The 19302-nt window shown below is 44.1% G+C and overlaps 2 protein-coding genes across 8 annotated transcripts in view; one reads left to right on the top strand and one right to left on the bottom strand.

Moving 5' to 3' along the window:
• Positions 1-4455: 4455 nt before the first annotated feature.
• Positions 4456-19302, bottom strand: part of LOC5507768 (Y+L amino acid transporter 2) — a 31685-nt gene continuing 16838 nt past the window's right edge. For 3 of the 7 annotated variants that reach the window (XM_048725675.1, XM_048725674.1, XM_048725673.1), the window contains 10 exons: positions 11334-11423; positions 10286-10566; positions 9633-9836; positions 8731-8856; positions 7715-7817; positions 7199-7243; positions 6620-6743; positions 5892-5998; positions 5149-5401; positions 4467-4701 (listed from right to left, as the gene is read on the bottom strand). In XM_048725675.1, the coding sequence (XP_048581632.1) occupies positions 4498-4701; positions 5149-5401; positions 5892-5998; positions 6620-6743; positions 7199-7243; positions 7715-7817; positions 8731-8856; positions 9633-9836; positions 10286-10565 (1446 nt within the window). In that variant the 5' untranslated portion in view covers position 10566; positions 11334-11423 and the 3' untranslated portion in view covers positions 4467-4497. Of the gene's footprint in view, positions 4702-5148; positions 5402-5891; positions 5999-6619; positions 6744-7198; positions 7244-7714; positions 7818-8730; positions 8857-9632; positions 9837-10285; positions 10567-11333; positions 11424-19302 lie in introns of those variants that run through there. The other 4 variants (XM_048725678.1, XM_048725679.1, XM_048725676.1 and 1 more) reach the window with 4 other exon arrangements.
• LOC125561317 (transcription initiation factor IIB-like) lies at positions 13110-14036 on the top strand. Its single transcript, XM_048725426.1, has one exon. The coding sequence runs from the start codon at positions 13110-13112 to the stop codon at positions 14034-14036; it is 927 nt and encodes a 308-aa protein (XP_048581383.1).

Raw genomic sequence — 19302 nt, 5'->3', positions numbered from 1 at the left:
TGCTATCCATTAGGGTCTTTTGGAACTCTGCTATCCCTTAGGGTGTCTACCAGGGGACCCGTCCCAGAAATACAAACCACACTTCCTGTTACAGTTTGTAAGACTTTCTGTTAAATCTCAATCCATCGATCTCGTGACAACTGTCAAAGTCAACGAACGTCAATTGGCCAATCAAAATCGCCATTGTCATTTGGATTGCTGTGAAGCCGGCTGTCACTTAAGCAATCGTACGTTCGCGGTGATATCTGAAATTCTGCCATCCCTTAGGGCAAGAGAGCATAAGATAAGAGAGGGACACTTTGGTATTCCCGCGCGCCATGTCGATTCCGGATCCGGCTATTTTTAGTAGCCACCACCCCACTGCGCGATAGCATTTTTGCTCACCCTACCCCCGCGCATTGGCATTTACATCTTGTTGTTTGCCGCTGTTTTGTGACAGGAAACCGAAAAAAAACACCCTATTTGCACAAATACCATCGAAAATGTCATTCTAGCATCAAGGATACGGGCAGTTGCAGTTTATTAAGGGGATGTAGTACTTCGAGGATTGCAAGATTTCCAAAACGAGACTTCATTTAAAATCAAGAGCGGAAAACCTCGTGCTTCAATCACCGTTTTTGCTCTAACTTCCTTGCTTCTTCGTGGTTTCTCAACATTCATTATCTTCCTAATGGTCAAACGAAATCTGTAAGTTAGACATTAGATATAATATTGATTTTTGTGAATATTCCGGTGAATTGAGAAGGAATCCAAGAAAAATACATTTCATTAAACTATCCTTGTAACGAGGGAATGCAATTTTGTGATGATCAAAGCCAGCAAGCTGAAGTATCTGAGCTTTTGTAAAAGTGAGAAAATAAAGAGGGAGATATTACTGTATTTCTTTGATGTTGTAATTATTATATGTTATATTATTATGTTGTTTTTATACAAGCTGGTGTCATGATTTGAATCAAACGCAGTATCACAGCCATTTTATCGCTCGTCGGTTTTTTCTTTCTCATTTGACTTCGCCGCTCAGACAAACAAAACAGTCAAACTATTCAGGGATTTAGCTTTCTGTGAGTATATTTGCCAGTCTTGGTAACTTAGGTTAGACTTGTTTTCTTATTCCTAGTTATTTTACATGATCTCTTTTCATTCCTATCGAGTTGGCAAAACAACAACACGCAACCCGCGGGGGAGTAGGACAAAATAAACGGAGAAAATCCTCACGCGCAGTGGTGGGGTGGTGGGGTGGTGGTTACTAAAAATAGCCGGATTCGGAATCGACATGGCGCGCGGGTAATACCAAAGTGTCCCTCTCTTATCTTATGCTCTCTTGCTTAGGGTTAAAAAATCCAGAAACCACACCCATTTTGCTATCCCTTAGGGTATAAAATTCATGTTCTCGACGAGTCTTTTTAGGGAGAGTCCCACCCCCCCCCCCCCCCCCCTGGGATCCAATCTCATTACTCGCTTAGTGTTTTAATCGATACATAGCGGACAAAGGCACCAAACTTGGCATAAAGATAGCCAAGAGGATGCTTATTAGTATTGAGACCGGTACCACTTGAGGATTTTGTGTAATAACGGAATGAAAATTTGAAACAAGCTTCCATCACGGGCTCCCTGTGGTGAAACTTAAAAGACCCCCCCCCCCCCCCCCCACCTTTGTATTTCCAAAACTAAGGCGAATTATCTGATTGTTTTTTTTTTTTTTGGTAGCGGAAATATAACGCTATAATTTGTCAATATTTCAAGATAAAACTGTCGTCAATGCTAGACCCAATCCCCTCATGGTTATCCAAGATGGCGGCTTATATCGGCACAGTATACGCTGTAAGAACCTCATAAAAAAAGTACTTGAGAATATTAGAGACTTTGGATTTTCTGCAGAAGAAAAATCTGTAGAAACTCTTTGTCGCAAAATAGCGCATAATGGCACAGGAATTGTGCACAAATTTGCGATATTAATGCTCGAAAGCACTGAGAAGGAAAAAAGCTGACCAGCAGAGGCACTACGAAAAACAGTGCTTATTGCCCCCTAAGTGTGCATTATAGTGATGAGGTTGAACGCATCGCATGCTTTTAACAGGATAGCAACCAGCCTCCAACGAAAGCTACCCAGGTTCCAGAGCCTCGAACGTCTCTCTATTTAGCGGCCACTGAATGGAGAGACGCACGAGGCTCTGAACCAGGCAAGGGCTCTGGGAACGGGATATGTTACATTCTCCCAAAAGGGCAGTAGGAATAAAAATGTTTGTCAGGGTAAACAATAATAATAATTTCCCTCTTATTTGGCTGAAATGTGCCTTGTTTGCGTCGCGCTCTCCGTATTTGATTAGAAAACCCGATCAAGTTACGTCGACCCCGTGGCGCCCGAGCTGTCACCGACGCGCTAGCCAATACAAGTCCGACTATTTTGCCGCCACTGTGCGTTCGCTATTATTTACAGCTTATCATAATTGCTTTTTCAGCAGTTAGATGTTTTCAAACAGGTGAGTTTAGGGGTATTTGGATATTAGCATGGCGGCGGGGGGGGAATAGGGTGGTGGAGCGGGTTCGACGTATCACCAAACATAATGCATGCTGGAGGCTGGGTCGAGCAGGCGTTAATTTAAGCATGTGGTCGTAAAAACGAAGGTTTCGTATGCCTAAATGAAATGTGTCGAATGACGAAATGGCTTATATAAAAGACAAAAAAGTATTTCCAGGATTGCGTTAAATTTCTCTGCTAAGACGCCTTTGAAAAGAAATTATTAAAGATGACTACGAAATATGCTATGCAATCTTTTCTTAATGACTACGGGGCACTAAAAGCAGACAAAATGGCGTTGCTGATTTCACAAGGGATATGAGACTCTCTTATTGCGTTCTACCTCTTTACGTGCTAGAAGGCGAGAGTCCGGAGTTGATATACATACAAATATTATTTAGCACCATTGTCCACAATAACAAATTTTATATTTTGCTTGTGGGACGAGTGTACATACACATAAATGCGAGAATCTGATTCCCATATAGTTATTGCATCAAAATTTAACTTACCATTCATTATTTAACTCACAGGTAAATTCAAACTGGATAAAATTGATTATCTCTTGCCTATAAAAACGGCCTGACGACAAGTATTATACAGTTATATTCTTTCCCTCGAGGGAAAGATTATTACGCATCTTGAAGCCGACATGATGAAATATTTAAATGTTATATATATGCATATAAAAATATTTGTGTACATGTTTTCTTTCCTTCAAATCCTGAAATGTGTAATGAGGGGGGCCTATGGGGGTGCGTAAACCGCACAAAAAAACGCACAGAAAAACGCCAAAAACCGTCAAAATAAGTCAACAACAGTAAACCGCGCCAGAAAAACCGCGCCAGACTTAAGGCAAAACCGCATCACTGCAAACCCTTACGCCCCCCCCCCCTAGTTTGCATCAGTTGCGCATCTAAGTTTGCGTGAGATGTGCAACTAGTTTGCATCAGTCGCGCATCTAAGTTTGCATGAGATGTGCAACTAGTTTGCATCAGTTGCGCATCTAAGTTTGCATGAGATGTGCAACTAGTTTGCATCAGTCGCGCATCTAAGTTTGCATGAGATGTGCAACTAGATTGCATCAGTCGCGCATCTAAGTTTGCGTGAGATGTGCAACTAGTTTGCATCAGTTCCGCATCTAAGTTTGCATCAGTTGTGCAACTAGTTTGTATTAGTTTTGATTGTAGTTTGCATCACCCGGCGCTCAACTATTGTGCACCCTTCCCTTATCTTGTCTCAAGTTACCCTTGTGCCACGCTTTAGGTTGGAACTTTATTTCACTACAGTGCCGTAACAGGCCTCGCAATATTGGGAGGGGGGACAAAACAGGAACATTTAGAAAATATTTGGGGGCACGGCCACGGCCCCTCTGGTCATTTTCTTATAATATATGAAGGTATTGGGGGGGGGGGCACGGCCACGGCCCCTCTGGTCATTTTTTTATAATATTTGAAGGTATTGGAGGGGTGCACGGCCACGGACCCTCTGGTCATTTTCTTATAATATTTGAAGGTATTGGGGGGGGGGGGGCACGGCCACGGCCCCTCTGGTCATTTTCTTATAATATTTGAAGGTATTGGGGGGGGGGGGGGCACGGCCACGGCCCTTCTGGTCATTTTCTTATAATGTTTGAAGGTATTGGGGGGGCACGGCCCCTCCCTCTGGTCATTTTCTTATAATATTTGAAGGTATTGGGGGGGCACGGCCACGGCCCCTCTGGTCATTTTCTTATAATATTTGAAGGTATTGGGGGGGGGGGGGTCACGGCCACGGCTTCTCTGGTCATTTTCTTATAATATTTGAAGGTATTGGGGGGGGGGGGGGCACGGCCACGGCCCCTCTTGTCATTTTCTTATAATATTTGAAGGTATTGGGGGGGGGGCACGTGCTCCACCACCTGCCACGCCCTGCACTATAATACGTTTCTTTACTATACCTTAATACTCCCCTCCCCCCTCCCATCACAAACACACACATCACACACACGCACAAGTGTGCTTACCGAACAAAGCAATGAGCCATTTTGGCTGCAGTTTGTAGCGGATTAGTACACAGTAGATCGGGATTCCCGCAAAGAAGCAAATGTAAGCGAAAAGCGACTCCAATGGGGCAGCAACGATCGGTGTAATGGCAAGGTAGAGTGCGATGGTCAGGAATATGATGGGAATAATCACGGGAGGCTGAGAAAAATACAGGGAAAACAATATTCTCTGCATGTTTACTAGGGCTAAATTCATACGCCGTTTAGATAGAAAAAAACAAGCAAGAGATTATTACAACCCCCTTCTAAATATGGTGTGCATCTCCTTAAAAGGTTATGTTTAAACAAAATAGAGAATAAAAAAAAATTGAGTGTTCAGGGAAACAGGGTATATATAGCGAGAGAAAACAGTCGATCGAATAAAATGGTGTTCTGGGCTAATGAAGGGCATTTGGTGGCGGCGGTTAGTAATGGGCAGTTGTTGTTGAAAAACAGAGAAGGGGAGAAGTGGTACACAAAAACACGCTCACGTGGGGTTGATTTGGTCAAGTTGTGGGGAAATCATCTTGCAGTAATGACCATCCAATTATTATTACATTTTGAATTTTCGGTTCTGGTCGGTATAGGAGTCAATCGGTTAAATAACCTTAAAAGGCCGGGCGAGGTCTGGACGCTTATATCTTGTCCAAAGCAAACCAATCGTCAACAATGACTGTTCCATCCAACTGGCAAAGCCCAAAATTTTGAGCAACATTCTGACCGAGGTTTGACGAGGGATGAGAATGGCAGTGATGATGAAAGCCAGGTACAGCATGGCGGGTATTGGTGTTCGCTTATCCGTGTGTAACATGGCCAGAGCTCTGGGTAAGTGACCCTCTCGTGCAGCCGCGAAGTACATCCTAAATACAGAAAAAACAGAAGAATGCTTTAGGTAACATACAAAACAGAAGAACAGAAACCACCTATATAGGTTGAAGCAACACCCTAATACAGAACACAAGAATGCTGTTAAATACAGGACAGAAGAATCATATAGGTTAAAGTACAATCCTAAAATACAGAACAAAAGAATGCTATAGGTTGAATACAGAACAGAAGAACCATACAGGTTAAAGTACACATCCTAAAGTACAGAACAAAAGAATGCGGTTGAATACACGAAAGAACAGAAGAATCTTGTTCCCCACACCCTAAGATATTTTGATGAATGAAATTATCAATGATACAACAGATTTCTTTCACTGTTCAGTTTTCAAATGAAAACAATAACGGAGGAGTGTTGACTGATCGACACATTCATAGAAAAGACCTCATACGAGTGAGACACACATACAACGAAAAAGTGCCAAAGGTAACCGTTTAAAGGAAGTCCCTCGCTGTGTAGCTCACCTCCCCATGCCGTACACTCGTGCGTTCATCGTACCAAACACTGTTGCCGACACGCAGAGTGGGATGAGCCATTGTACCCCAGTTCCGTACATCCGCTGAGCGAAGGACTAAACGAAGATATGCAATGTATGAACAATTACTCTACTCTCTGCTGCACGCAACACACCAAGCTTACCTATTAACATGGACACCAATTACCTGTACATTGTTGTCACTCGGTTTTTAAGGTACCAAGGAGTCTTTTAACATCAAGCTTTCAAGATCAGCGTATACGTATACTTTTTTCAGAGCCGTAGCAGGCCACATAAGATTTTTGGGGAAGGAGGCACAATACAGAAACTATACAGAAAATATTGGGGGCACAGCCCCACCATTGCTGGTCTTTTCCTTATAATTGTTGAAAATATTTGGGGGGGGGACATGCCCCCAGTGCCCCACCCCTTGCTATGGCCCTGCCTTTGGAAATCTCCCGACTACCCCAATCATAAGAACATTTTATGGTTTTCTTCCATTCGGAGTCCTTTCGTTGCCCCGTCTGTTGTGATTGATATTTTTGCATCCACCGCGCAAGAGAGCACTCTCTTGATGCAACTCAATTATGGAATATAGACATCCATGAAAGAAAACTATAACCCTAGGTGGCAACTTTTCGCTTTTTTATGACTCTATTGTTTCCATTTGCTTTAAACAAATTGTTTTAGTACTATTTGCACATACAGCTGACGTACCACAGCCGTCGCAAGGGATGCTTTGACCTCCGGTACGGTAAGCACGGCTAGATATGCGATATTCACCAGAAGATATAGCAACGTCACGAAGGTTATACTTCCCATCACCGCAAAAATCAAGTTCCTGGAACGGTTAACAATTAGCCATGAAGGAAGGGAAGTTAAGAGAGATATGAGAGGGAAGTGTGTGTGTCTGGTGTATTTTTTTGTAATGGCTGTTAGGTTTATCAGCTCCCTCCTTCTTTTACTCTTTTTCTTTGTCACCCCTCAATCACGAGCTCCTCCATTGTATTGTATTATAAACCCTCGCTCTCTTTTCCTTCCTTTTCTTCTCGCCTTTGTCCCTTTTTATACCCTTCTACCTTATTCCAGCTTTATTTGCTTTCATCCCTTTCCCTTCTCGCCGTTCTCTTTTAGCCAACTTCTACTTTATGATATCCCACCTAAATTTTTCCATTTCGCTTCTTTTCTTCCTCTTTGATTCTTCCTTATCGCAAACTTTTCCCCGTCTTTTCCCCCGCCCTCTCCTAGTCCGCCGCCCTATTTCACCCTCCCCCCCCCCCCCCCCATTTCAATTACCTGCTAGGATGTTTCACTTCCTCGACAACAACACAAATGATATCCCTGAGAACAAGACGTTATTTAGGATTGATTATTAATTAATAACTTATTAATAATAAATTAATTATGGGTTAATAATTGACTAAAAAGTAGATGCAACAGGAAATACATAGTGCAGATTCTGAAATGGCCGAATTTTAAGAAGATTGACGATGGAAGTAAAGAGTAAAAATACCGGAAATAATAAAATTTCGGTAGTCGCCAAATATTTTTTGTCGTTAGTAAATATTTTTTTTTTTCATTTTTTGTCGGTAGTCAGTTACTTTTTAAGCCGTTTGTCGCTAGTCGGTTAACCCCATCCAGACCCTGAGGGAAGGGAAGGAAGCAGATTCAATTCGGGGACAGTTTGAATGATATATAGTTTAAAAATTGTTAGATTTACACCTATTTCAGACAAAATTTAACCATCGAGCGAAGCGTAAGTCGCGGTGTGAAAATGTTTGCTATTAGATTTGCTGAATATTGGGACTTTACCATCCTGCATATGCCCAAAGTCCGCTTTGGAAAGCGAGGCCGAGCTGGCTTACATCGGTCACTGAACCTTTGAACGGCTGATCGAACGCCCCTGTTGTGTACCCTGAAGTAGACAAAACACATCAGTGTCAACAAGATCGTATATACATCTGTTTCGATTAACAATTGATTAAGGTTGCACCCGCGAATTAATGTATCCTAACCCGCAGTGGTTCATGGGTAACGTTCAAATGCTGAGTCTTGGTCTGTCACTTAATGCTGTGAACACGCTGTGTGAACGTGTAGAGCTACGACAAGATTGCTAAAGCTTTATTAACCTGTTTTTAATTTTATTTACGCTTATTTTTAAAATTTATTTGGTACCCATGAAGCACTGCAGGAGTCGCATATTTAAGAACATTTATTTACTTCAAGTATCATTTTAGATTATAAAACAGAACTTAAAAGAGGGTATTTTTTACTAGTTGGTGGGCCATAGAGGGAGGGTAGGGGATGGAAACAAAATAAGACAGGAAATAAATGATTAAAGAAAATGTTCACAAAAACATAGTATATACCGGTTTCTCCATGTTAATCATGCTGCAAGGCTTATAAGATATTCGATAAATAATATTGGTTGAGAGGTTATGACTCTCTAAGTGCGGGTGGTAGGAGCGATGTATTCAAAAGTGCCTTTCCTAGAGTACAGGGCATCGTACGTCTAATAGCAGCACTTAACAAGGGAGATATGAAAATTCTCGTCCGGTCGAAAAGAGAAAAGCGGCGGCTGAAAAAATAGCAGCAGTTTATTCCCACCATATCTAAATTAATAGGATGAAATGTGAGACGGAAGGAAATTCTGTTATCCTTTTTGGTTTTGTTTGGGCTGTAGCGTAACAGATCAACGAACCGGGCACGATCGACAGCATAAGTGCGGGTGCGGTCACTGAAACTGATATTTTCTCGGGTTTAAAATGTAAGTCTTAAAATGCGAACCTTTATATTGATAAGGGTTGGAAGATGGATATAGCTTATACCTTGGGCAAACCTCACAACTCCAGTGATTATGATTATCGCCAGAGCAAGGGCTTTGCCAACCGTGAACACAATCTGCACCCGGGCGGCCACCCGCGCACTCATCATATTCATGAACATCAGAAAGTCTTCAGTAAAACAAACAAAACTAGTTATAAAAACATAAAGGAATCAAGATACGAAAATTTCTACTTGTTACGGGGAGTGGGAGTGCTTTGTCAGCCGCCATTTTGTGGCCATGGCAAATACCAATTGTGGTTCAGCATCCAATTTCCATTTGGGCGATTTTGTAAATCGAGAAAAATTTCTTTTGAATTTGAAATGAGTTATAAAACTTTGTTTTTAGATGGTTTAGTTCGAGACTTATCCTCGATAATTCCCAATATTAAATAATATTCCAATATATTCCAATATTTCCAAAATAAAATAAAAATAATAACCAAGGTAAAACTTAAAACCTGAAGAGGTCGGTCGGTCGTTAGCGAGTCGTTTGAATAGGGGACTTGCGCTGAGAGATCACGTGATCACGTGGGTGGCAAACTAGCGCGCGCTCAGCCTTTTAGCGGCAAAAAAACAGTTAACAAAAAGCAACTTATTCAGCGCTAACGAAAAAGACCACCCTTCTTTTTTTTCTGAAAGCGTTTAGTTTCATTAAAATATATTTTTTTCCGTCGGTCTCTGGAATGACGGGCGCGGTCTTTTCTGATTTTTTTCGTTCGATTATTTTGTTTTGAATTTGCCACCCAAAAAGGTCACGTGATCTCTAAGCGCAAGTCCCATGTTGAGCAAATAGTCAGACGCGATCGGGTAAGCAGTCGATCAGAAATGCATGCATTGTTAGGAATACTATATTTGCCATAATATAATACCATAAATACCATAATACCATAAACTCCAAACTTACAAATTATACCAACGCCAAGGATTTTCTGCAGCACTTTGATATCCCACCTCTCAGAGCATCCTGGGAAAATAGGTTCTATGATATATGCAGCCAGTGCAAGGGTCTGAATGCAAAAAACCACGGGCGCCAGGACAAGAAATCTAAGCCAGGATGTAGCGAAAGCCATCATCGGGCCCAGTGTCTTTAGTATAAACATGTACTCTCCTGAGGATATCAGACGAGTGAAACTAGCATCAGCGTTGATACACACCCTTACTATACAAAGTACCTATACTACGGCAAAGTTATTTGTGAAAACAAAACTTGCTCGGCAAGTTTGAAAATACTCGTTTTATACTTAAAAAAAATCAAATGCTCAAATGTTCATTTTTTTTTCTCCATCATTCCAAGCACTGATACTAAAGCAAGAAAACTAATGCAAGCAGGGGGTCAGTGCTTCTTAGATAGGTTATAAAATCGAGTATTTTTGTATTTTTTCGTTTTTTCCCAAAAACAAAAAAATGAGGTGCACGCCAAGAATAATGCCGTGCCGACTGCCGATGCGCATGCTCGCCAAGACCATTTGCTCCCCCTTCTAGCTATGTGATGAATACTCTGCTGAACAGCCCTCCTATAGCCCTTTAAGAAATTCTCCAGCTACGCTCTCAACAAACCTCCGCATTTGCCGAATGTTAGTGTCAATTCTGCTGATACCAGTGCTCCAAATATGGACACAACGGCGCAAAGTAACCAAATAAGGAGAGACATGCCAACAGAACCGCTGTACACAAGCACCCACTGCGCTGATATGAAGATTCCTGAGCCCACCATCGCACCGCCGCTGAGTGAAATGGATGCGCAAAGGCCAAGGTCCCTGCGGAGCCCGAATTCCTCGGATTTCTTCCCGTTCCCGGCATCCACACTGGCCACTGGCTCGCCTGACACCTCTGTCATTCTATTCGTGAAATAAGATACGAGATGCATTCAAATTTTGCGTTCATATTTAGAAGTATGACTTGACAATTTGTCCGGTTTCTATTACATGCTATCAAGTTTTCACTCGCCAAATACGAATGCTAGAAACATACTTCGGCACATATCCGAAGGAAAAGACGCCAACAACGCCCAAGCACGCTCGTAGGTCATTACTAGTACTGAGAAGGGAATGCGCAGGTGTGTGGTATGTGTGGTAAAATGAATTTACCCGTTCTTTCAAAATTATCAACAGCACTCTGTAAAACATAAAAACTGGGTTCTTCAAACCAATCTCTGCTACTCTACTGTCAAGTGCTTCTTAAAAACAAGCACCGATTGCTTCAAACGCGGTCACGTATTTTTAAAAAATGAAGAAACTGTATTAAACACAGTCATGCGATACTGTCTGATCTTGGTCACAATATGCGGTATTATACTTATAACAACAACAACAAAATCTCGGGGCGAGTTGTCGTTTTTGTTTTTACCCCCCGTATTTTAGGGGTATACACAAAGTATGTTGTTAATTTTGAAACAAACGCAGAGCCGTAGCAGGCCACGTAAAATTGGGGGGGGGGGGGGGTTACAGTAAAAAAGTATTGGGAAGCACAGGCACAGCCATGACCCTACTGGTCAATGCGTCAACGCCTTATAATTTTTGAGAATATTTAGGGGGTACATGCCCCCAATGCCCCACTTCATGCTACGGCCCTGAAACGCAAAAAAGAATCAATAAACAATGCAAACCTGATTGGTCGCTGAGAGGGCCGTAGCTCTTTACTCTCACTTTTATCTATAGTCTCTGTATTGTAGATATAAGTCGGAGATGATCTGCAACTACAAAGGAATAAACTGGAGTGCGCGAGGATAACAATGGTGCTATGTGTTCAAACATGGGGTGGGGTTCACAAAGGTTATGCCACGGGCTATAGGATAATTTAATTGTGAAATGAACTTTAATTTCTTGTTAGTGTTGATTAGGCGCGTATTCCTACTTTAACTGGATGCATTCGCCTTGGTTTCGCTCCTGCAGCGAGCTCTGTCCCTACGCGCTTGCGACCTTTCAAACGACGCGCTGTGTAACCGCCGCCACCTGGTAAATGAGTAACTCGACCACCTCGACCCCCAGCGGCGCGTTTTTCCTCTTCCAAAAAACGTGCCGCTTTTCCAGGTTTCCATGTCGACCTGATAGGGAAGCTATAAGTAACACGCCCCCTAGCGGCACGTTTTTTTGAAGAAAAAAAGGTCGACATGGAAACCCCCACCCCCCCCCCTCTCGGGCCTGTGATATGATGTGGAACACAAAATCACCTTTTTTAAGTGCACCAAGTGACATATTGGTCGTTAGACCTAAAAATAATAAGTGATAGGAATTTTGTTCGGAAGACAGAGAAAGTAGGGCGCTGTTTCTTGTGCTACAAAGAATCGACGATGCACAAAGCGTGCAAAGCGACAAGTTAGTTTGACTTGGTTTTCTACACACAATGTGAGGGTAGCATACCCTCCGATAAATAGTAAGTGATAGGAATTTTGTTTGGTAGACCGAAAAATATTGAGCGATAAATATTGAATAGGCTACCCCAAGGGACATTTTGGTCGGTAGACCGATAAATAGTAAGAGTAGTAGGATTTTGGCGCAGCTGGCGCAACTTTTTGATCTCCCCAAATTTCATTCCAAAAATGGCGCAAAAGTCTCCGCGCACCTCCGCCAAGCCTCGCGACCTGCGCATGCGCGAGTTTGCCAGAGATCTCTTGCACGACCAAGCCCACCTGTCAATCACTTTGTCACGTGACGACCACGACCACCTGTCAATCACTTTGTCACGTGACGACCACGCCCACCTGTCAATCACTTTGTAAAAAACCTGTCAATCACTTTGTCAAGGACCTGTCAATCACTTTGTCACGTGATAGCCACGCCCACCTGTCAATCATTTTGTCAAAAACCTGTCAATCACTTTGTCACGTGATAGCCACGCCCACCTGTCGATCATTTTGTCAAAAACCTGTCGATCATTTTGTCACGTGTCGCACCTAGGGGGAGCTCGGGGAGGCTATTCTGGTCTAAAGACGTATGGGGTCCTAGATAAAATGACATTAAAGACGGAGGTTAAGATTAGAGATGGTGCGGCTACCGCCGGCGGTTGTTCGGTGCCGGAGGTGAATGTGAGTAACACTGCGGATGCGGGGCCTGAACACTGCTGTTGTAACGCTGATTACTATGAAGACTCAGAATACGGAAGCTTCGACCCCGTTGGGTTTGTGGCCGGAGCGGCGACAATTGTCCTTGGTGTTCTAGCAATGTTAGTCTCCATGCCACGGTATGGCGAAAAAAGATGGGTAAGATACTAGTCCACGAATGAGGTGTGGAGACTTTAGACCGCACCGCCCTCACGCGGACCCCTTCGGAAGTCTTAGCGACCACACACAACACGCCTAGAGGCAGCTCGAGAGGCTAGCATCTTGACTTCACATCTAAAAAGCCTTTGAAAAGTGGCTTAAAGACGTGAACAGTTCAATAAAATGGGGGAACAAACGGTTGAACGTACGGCCGAAGACCGGTCACCACCACCATATAATATCCCCGACGGGCCGGTACCCAGGATTAACGTCCCCACCCTCATGCCGGAGTTTGCACTGTTTGACCGAGCCCTCACCAAATACGAGACTAGTAGAGCCTCCTTGGGAGACGAGGATAGTAGTAACACCCTTTGCAATCATGACGACCTGGTCACAGAAGACGGGGTCACTAGTTGCTTAGAGTGCGGGGAACAGATGCAGCGCGTGATCGCGCACGAAAGAGAATGGGGTTTTTACGGACATTCCGACGGCAAACGGTCTTCGAATCCAAGTCGGGTCCAGGTATGTAGGTCTGAGGATAGAAACATTGACAAGGATGTGGAGAACATGGGTTTTAGTGGGGTAATTGTAGCCAAAGCTAACGAGATATACACTCAGGTGACGAAAGGCCAGATTTTTCGCGGCGACCCACGGAAGGCGATCGTCTTTGCGTGTATTTACTACGCCTACAAGATGTCCGGTAAGTGTCAGACACCGAAAACCTTAATGGAGACTTTTGGATTGAGCAGGAAGAGTTGTCTTAAGGGTCTAAAAATCTTTAGTGTTAACATGCCTAAAGATTACTTACTACACGGAACGTCTCCCACCGTCGTGGATCACATTCACGATGTGATGGATAGATTCTCGGCGTCCCCCACACAGAAGGGAGAGGTGGTCCAGCTCTACTACAGATCTAAGAACCGCTCGTCTGAGTTGAATCGCGCTCGCCCACAATCCTTTGCGGTCGCTTTAACCTATTACTGGGTACGGCTAAAGGGGGTCGATATTACGCTTAAAAAATTCTCCGAAAGAACGGGCGTCTCCGAGTTGACCATCAGTAGGAAAGCGAGAGAAGTGGCCACAGTCCTGGGTACGCCTGGTGTGGTATGATGTTTCCTGATTTCCAGAGAAATCAGGATTTCCAGAAAACTGTCAGTTCGGAGTAGATGTGAATTAACACGTCTAAAAAAATTCGAAAAAAGTGGTTTAAAGACGTGGATGTAATAACAAAATGGATATGCAAAGTGCTGGAAGTCTTACAAATCTCACCGTGGAGGATCAAGCCGCCACCTTAGCGAGGTGGGGAGCCGCAGACTTTGACGCCGTTATGGAGCGCGCGGCGTGGGAGGGGTGCGTCGAGACCGTGAGGTTGTGTAAGAGTTGGGGTGCGACGGATTTCGAAAAGCCGATGGTCAGGGCCGCAATGAACGGCCACACCGAGATCGTTAAGATGTGTTGTGAGTCGGGCGCCTGTGACTTCGTGTATCCAGCGTCCATGGCCGCGAAAGGCGGGCACGTAGAGGTTTTGAAGGTGATGGGCGAGTATTGTGCCGACGGAGGAGAGGCCATGACCGAGGCCATGGGTGCTGCGGCGGCGGAAGGTCAGGTGGGGGTTGTTGAGTTGTTGATAGATCTAGGTGCCGATGTCGATGTCGGTTGGGCCACCGCTGAGGCGGCGTACAATGGGCACGTTGAGGTTCTAAAGCTGCTGAGAGAAAACTTCAGCGAGTTTGACCCGGACTATGCTATAACACCGGCCACCGAATCTGGCAACCTCGAGATTGTGAGGTTGTGCTTGGAGTGGGGCGCGACCGATCTCATTGTACATATGAACTACGCGCGGTTTTTGGGTCTACACGAAATTGTCGCGGTGCTACGTGCGGCGTGGAGGTGGGGTCTCGTGCATGAGGAGCTCCCGGAGAAGCTACACAAGGTGAGATTCCGTAGAAAGCTGGAGGACGAACTAATGCCAGTAGCTTGGCACCCAGACAGGTTTTGGGATTGGTGCATGGATGAGCAAGAGAAGGAAATGTTGGAAGAGTGTTTCGCCAGGTAGACGTCGGCCGGCTAGGAGGGTGAGTATCGAGGCGTAAAAAAATGAAAAGTGATTTAAGGACATGACCGGTTTGATAGAAATGGAGAACCAAACGGTGAAAGACTCGAAAGTATCCCCCGTAAAGCGAACAACGGATTATAAGTGTCTTCATGGCAGAGTGAAATATTATTGCAAAGATTGTCACGGATCGCAAATCTGCCCTCACAACCGGAGAAAAACGCGGTGCAGAGAATGTAACGGCGGTAGCATTTGTGAGCACAGACGAGCAAGATATGTCTGTAAAGACTGCAAGGGGAAAGGGATGTGTGGACACGGCAAACAGAGACCCTTTTGTAAGTTATGCGGAGGGTCTCAAATATGCGAACACGATAGACAAAAGCACCATTGCAGAACGTGTAACGGAAATTAGCATTGACCCACTCAGTTTTGTAACGCGTCTCACGTTACAAAACACATACATTCCTAATCGCCCTAACAACTAGCGATTCTGAAAATAGGTTTTGTATTTACATTGGGAGTTCGCGGTCGCCAGGGTGGTCTGGTATGCAGTCTATTGTTTGGCACGTGAACAGGTATTGTCTTCTTGCGGTACGTCACATCCGTCCACATGCACCCCGCATGTTACCGGAATAGATACCAAGCTAAACCAGCCGTAAAGGCTGTGATCGTGGCAAGGTTAGTTTCGTGCTGTGTGTTCGTGGGTTTAATCACGTCCGGCTTTGGGTTAGTTTTCGCCTCCGGTTCCGGTTTGTGAGCCGTGACTGACTCGGTATGAGGTAGCACAATCTTTGAATGACCCATATTATGTTTTGGGATCGTTTTTATCTCGTTATTTATCGGATTCAGCCCCAGTTTCATATCAGTGGTGGCTTTTTGTAACTTGTTATTATAGCCAGCGATCGAAGTGTTGTTATTTATCACAAGATACGATGGACTTAACCAACAGCCGAGGGCGAAAGCCAGGTCTAGTTTTTGTCTCGCCTGTTGTAAAGCAAACTGATACCGTTGTATACTTTTCGATATACTGTTTTCCACCACCGCGCTTTCAAAGAGTTTCGTGAAGACCTGTTTCGTTTCCTGAGCTGAACCGCTATCACCGACGATTGACGACCGGGTCTGAACTTGCGCGCCTAGAATACAGTAAACAAAGGCTTCGATGCTCTGGTTTATCCTAGACAACCCAGCTTTAGTTAACCCCATTGATTTTTCCGGAAAGAACCACTCATACTGAAACCCAGTTCTAAGGTCTTTCAGGTACTCGATCTCAAAGTGATTCATGTGTTCGTGGTCGCTTTTGGCAGCGTCCCATTCGTCGTGTAATTGATCAATGGTGCCATAAGGCTTATACTTGTCGTTAGAAGATGACAAGCCGTGATAATCATAATTATAAACGTTCCCTAACCCATGATTTATCGGTCCAAGGAACCGAAAATCACCGCCAGTTCGGAACTCTGTCCTTAATTTTTGGTAAGCTGCTTCGCTGTAGAAGTTTTTATTCCAACTAAAAAGCTTATCTTTCGGGAGAGGACATTGTAGCTCATTTAATATTCGTCTGATAGTGAAAATGATGTGAAATCTGTAGAATGACCCCACTTGAGAGTCGTCAATCATGTCACGCGTCACACCACATCCAGCAGTCGCGCAAAACATAGCAAAATTTAAGGCTTGACTCCAATAACTGAGGTTCGGGGCGTCGAGCCACCTACTAGCCTCCTTTGCTGTTCTGAATACTAGCAAGCTGTCGGTGAATATGTCCCTAAAAACAAAGTGTGTCTTCAGCTTTGGTGTTATAAAAACATCGAAAGAGACGTAATTATTTCTCGTAGGGTTTTCGTCCCACGGCAATATCTTGTACTCTGCACGCGCGTCTAGTCTGTATTGTTTTGGGAACCCAAACAGTTGCTGGATCGTTTCCTTGTATGCTTGTGTGTCGTCGGCGACTAGAAAATCCTGGATATTCTCGGGTTTCCAGCTATTACCAGGGAAGTGATATAACGTTTTGACTAGATTCCCATTCTTGTCGAATGGATCGTATTCGTCCCCATTGAAAACGAATTGCACATTGCCGTGCCCGTCGGCAGAGAACCTGAAGCGTGAGTAGTAGGGGTACCTTTTCACAAATTCTGTAAACTTCATCTTATATGACATATAAGATGTTTTTAAATCAGTCCTTTACGCATCTCAATTCATAGATCCATCCGACGGGAGTTCTCTCGTACAGAAATTTCACCGAGCGGGTCGACTCGCCAGGTCTTTCAAAATCTCTTCTCTTACTGTTTCCCTCAGCTTGGTAATGTTTACGTTTTTTTCGTCCTCTCTTACCGACTTTTGACGGATCTGGAGCTTTAGAGCCTCAAACTTGTCCACCTCGTTCAAGATTAAAGAGAACTCTTCGTCTGATATTTTGTTGTCTTTTAAAGCTTTAGAGACCAGGTCGCGTATGCTATTTACTTTTGCCTTTGCCATCGCCGCTGTTTGGTCGTGCTTGGAGACTTTTTGCGACAGCCGTTTAGAAACCGCCGCACAGCCTACAGACGTAAGACCGAAAACACCGGCCAAAGCACCCAACGGAACTCCGACGACGATACCAAAACCCGACAGAGAAGTCCCCAAACCACTAGACCCAAGAATGACGGATAAGAGTCCTAAGACCACACTTAACTTTGAAAACACGCTCTGCCCTCGTTTATACTTTTTCCTCACGTTCTCGTAATGTTTAACTTCTTGCTCCAAACTTCCCAAAACATCGTGGGTCTTTTGGAGTCTGAAGTTATCACCCGAGGGGCTGACCCCTCGGGGTACGTTCGGGTAGATTGAGTTGTACTCTTCCATAGCTTTATTATGGGGAGAGTTTATTCTTTAAGTGATTTCTAAAATTAGACGTATCGGGTAGAGACCGCGCTCTATTATGTTTCCGTCACCACCCTTTATACTAAGACGGAGACTACTCACGTAACCGACTGATGTGGTGCTAACCCGTACCGGATCGCTTGGATTGAGGTATATCTTTCCTTCATCAAGCTCTACACTTGCTAGGATTTGTGAGGGCGCCCCTTGTTGGAGGGAGTCAGACGCGTTCACAAGATCGCAGTGGATAAAAATAGCCTCGTGACCTATCATCTTTATCTCGTGGCGAGTGTTTGCTTCCAGCTCCCTGGTCTTGAGTCCTAACAGGCAGGCGAGCGGCTCATTCAACGCGACGTTCCGGTGAACTTCGAGTGACGAGTCTCTAATAGAGACTGACTTTTCACCAAGACGCATACCCCCATCTATTTGACGTTTTAGCGTCTCGATCGTATACTGCCCCGCGGGGATCCTAAGGATAATGTTCTCACCGTCGGAGACCGTTCCCTCGCTTGAGAGACTGTTACAACGATTATGAAACGCACATCCTCGCAGCGCGATAAACCGCGGCTTTTCAATAGGTTGTTCTAAATAGACAGTAAAGTCACCAACGTTTCCTTCAATGTAGAGTAATACCATTTGTTATGATTTCCGTCTCCTTTTAAATCGTTCTACGAAATACAGGACGACGGCGACGATGAGAAGCCATGCGTTTTTAGCTAAAAAGCCTACGACTTCACCCGCCGTTCTAAAGATGAAACTGGCTATCGCACCAACCATTCCTGGGAGTATTTCTCCTAGTTTCTTGCCTATTGTTTTAAGACCGTCTCCAACGCCTTTTGCAACACTTGTCAAACCCGTCTTCAGGTTAGAGACAATAACACCGATAACAACGCCCACAGCGGTAACGACAGCAGCGACTGTAAATCCGTATTTCTTAAAAATCGCTTTGACACGATCTTTCAACGACATTCTCTCTTCAAGATTTTCTCTCTCCAATTGATTCTCTTCCAAAGTCTCATCTATGACAGAATTTCTTTCGCTGAGCTCTTCATTTTTACGATCTATAGCTCTTAGTCTTTCTTGGTTAGTTGTTTCACTTCGTTCCTCATTATTTTTTCTCATTTGCTCGGTGTTTCTCTCTTCTTCTTCTCTGAGTGTATTACCTGTAGCGTCTAGTTCATCGAGTTGAATCTGAATTTGCTTGTACTTTCCGGATCTGATTTTGTCGTCAACACTCTTCCGCACCGTTCTATCCTCATTATACAACCTTTCTGGTCTAGTCCAACCACCTTTTCTCGCAGAATAGAAGGAAATGAATTGTTTTCCTCTCTCATCCGTTGAAATCTGAACTAAATTTTCATCAAGATCTGGATATTTCGATAACAAAAGGTCTACCCTAAGTGTGTCCGTTGAAGGAGAACCTCCCATATTCTGTAACTCCATGTACTCGGGGACAGCCCTCCCGGGGTTTCG

The sequence above is a fragment of the Nematostella vectensis genome, chromosome 3, assembly GCF_932526225.1.
Source record: "Nematostella vectensis chromosome 3, jaNemVect1.1, whole genome shotgun sequence".
Lineage (NCBI taxonomy): Eukaryota > Metazoa > Cnidaria > Anthozoa > Actiniaria > Edwardsiidae > Nematostella > Nematostella vectensis.
The sequence above is the reverse complement of the archived record's forward strand: the minus strand, read 5'-3'. Positions and strand labels throughout refer to the sequence as shown.

Bases quoted from the DNA above. Each gene is read 5' to 3' on its own strand.
- LOC125561317 (XM_048725426.1), top strand. From the start codon at position 13,110: ATGGGGGAACAAACGGTTGAACGTACGGCCGAAGACCGGTCACCACCA.